Source organism: Glycine soja, chromosome 4, assembly GCF_004193775.1.
Source record: "Glycine soja cultivar W05 chromosome 4, ASM419377v2, whole genome shotgun sequence".
In the NCBI taxonomy this organism is placed as follows: Eukaryota; Viridiplantae; Streptophyta; class Magnoliopsida; order Fabales; family Fabaceae; genus Glycine; species Glycine soja.
The window spans coordinates 36,160,108-36,161,849 of NC_041005.1; the positions used below are offsets into that span (position 1 = coordinate 36,160,108).

Consider the following 1,742-nt stretch of genomic DNA (forward strand, 5'->3'; position numbering starts at 1 on the left):
GTTCCTACAAAAGCAGTCTCTATAACTCCATATGAGATAAGGAAAGGAAAGAAACCAAGTCTTAAACACATCAAGGTCTCGGGTTGCCCTGCTTATGTTAAAAGATTGCAAACAGATAAACTTGAGGCAAGGTTTGATAAGTGTAGATTCATTGGTTATCCTAAAGAAACAATGGGATATTATTTCTACCAACCTTCTAACCATAAAGTATTTGTGGCAAGAGGAGCAACCTTTTTGGAAAGAGAGTTTCTTGTAGAAGGAAACCATGCTAAAGAAATTGAACTTGATGAGACTCAAGTCACCAATGATAACATAACTCAAGAACATGAGATGGAAACTGAGAGGCCTTTCTTTGATTTTTTGAAATTAGGACAAAGCTCTTCAACTCAAACGATTATGGCTCAAGAACCAGCTATAGTTCAAGAACAAGTCATTGTTCAAGAAGAAGTTAATGAACCAATCTTAGAACAATTGCAACAACCTTTGAATCCAACACAAGAACCTCTTAAAAGATCTACTTGAATGCATCATGCACCTAATAAATTAAACTTAATGGTGCAAGATGACATGTCAAATGAGGTTTATCATAATGATGATGACCCTAAGAGCTATGAAGAGGCCATGAGAAGCTTGAATTGCAACAAATGGCAAAAAGCCATGGAATCTGAAATAAAATCAATGAAGATCAACAAAGTATGGACTTTAGTTGAAGCTTCAAAGGATATAAAATCTATTGGTTGTAAATGGGTTTACAAGAAAAAGATTGGAGCAGATGGAAAGGTCGAGACCTATAAAGCTCGCCTTGTTGCTAAAGGATATCGTCAACAGGAAGGAATATATTATGACGAAACATTTTCTCCTATGGCAATGCTCAAATCAATTCGGATTCTACTTGCAATAGCAGCATAGTATGATTATGAGATATGGCAAATTGATGTGAAAACAACTTTCCTTAATGGTGAGTTGAAAGAGGAAGTGTACATGACACAACCTGAAGGATTCACATCATTGGCTGGTTGTAATGAAGTTTGCAAGTTGCAACGATCTATATATGGATTGAAAAAAAGCTTCTAGAAGTTGGAATATTCATTTTAATAAGACAATAGAAAAGTTCGAGTTTGTTAAATGTGAGGAAGAGCCATGTGTTTACAAAAAGGTCAGTGGGAGTGTAATTATTTTCTTAGCGTTATATGTAGATGACATATTACTAATTGGAAATGACATACCAACATTGCAAGGCCCAAAGATTTGGCTATCAGAACAATTCTCCATGAAGGATTTGAGAGAAGTAGTCTATGTTCTAGGTATAAAATTTATAGAGATAGATCTAAATGGTTGCTTGGACTCTCCCAATCTATGCACATTGATAATATATTAAAGAGATATAACATGGATAATTCCAAATGAGGTTATTTGCCTGTAGGTGTTGGAATTACTCTTAGTAGGGAGAATTGTCCAACAACTCCTGAAGAAAGAGAACACATGAGTAGAGTACCATATGCTAGTGCAGTGGGAGCTATCATGTACAACATGACTTGTACACATCCTGATGTCGCTTATGCATAGGTGTAACTAGTCAATATCAAGCAAACCCTGGTGAGGAACATTGGAAAGTGGTTAAGATCATACTTAAGTACTTAAGAAGAACTAAAGATCAATTCCTCATTTATGGAGACTCTGAATTGAAATTGAAGGGTTATACTAATGCAAGCTTTGCATCAGACAAAGATGATAGCAAATCC

At 35.5% G+C, this 1,742-nt stretch overlaps 1 protein-coding gene across 1 annotated transcript; it reads left to right on the forward strand.

The window, feature by feature from the left end:
- Positions 1-552: 552 nt before the first annotated feature.
- On the forward strand, positions 553-909 carry LOC114410771 (uncharacterized mitochondrial protein AtMg00820-like). Its single transcript, XM_028374701.1, has one exon. It carries the CDS (start codon positions 553-555, stop codon positions 907-909), a length of 357 nt encoding a protein of 118 aa, XP_028230502.1.
- Positions 910-1,742: the final 833 nt, after the last annotated feature.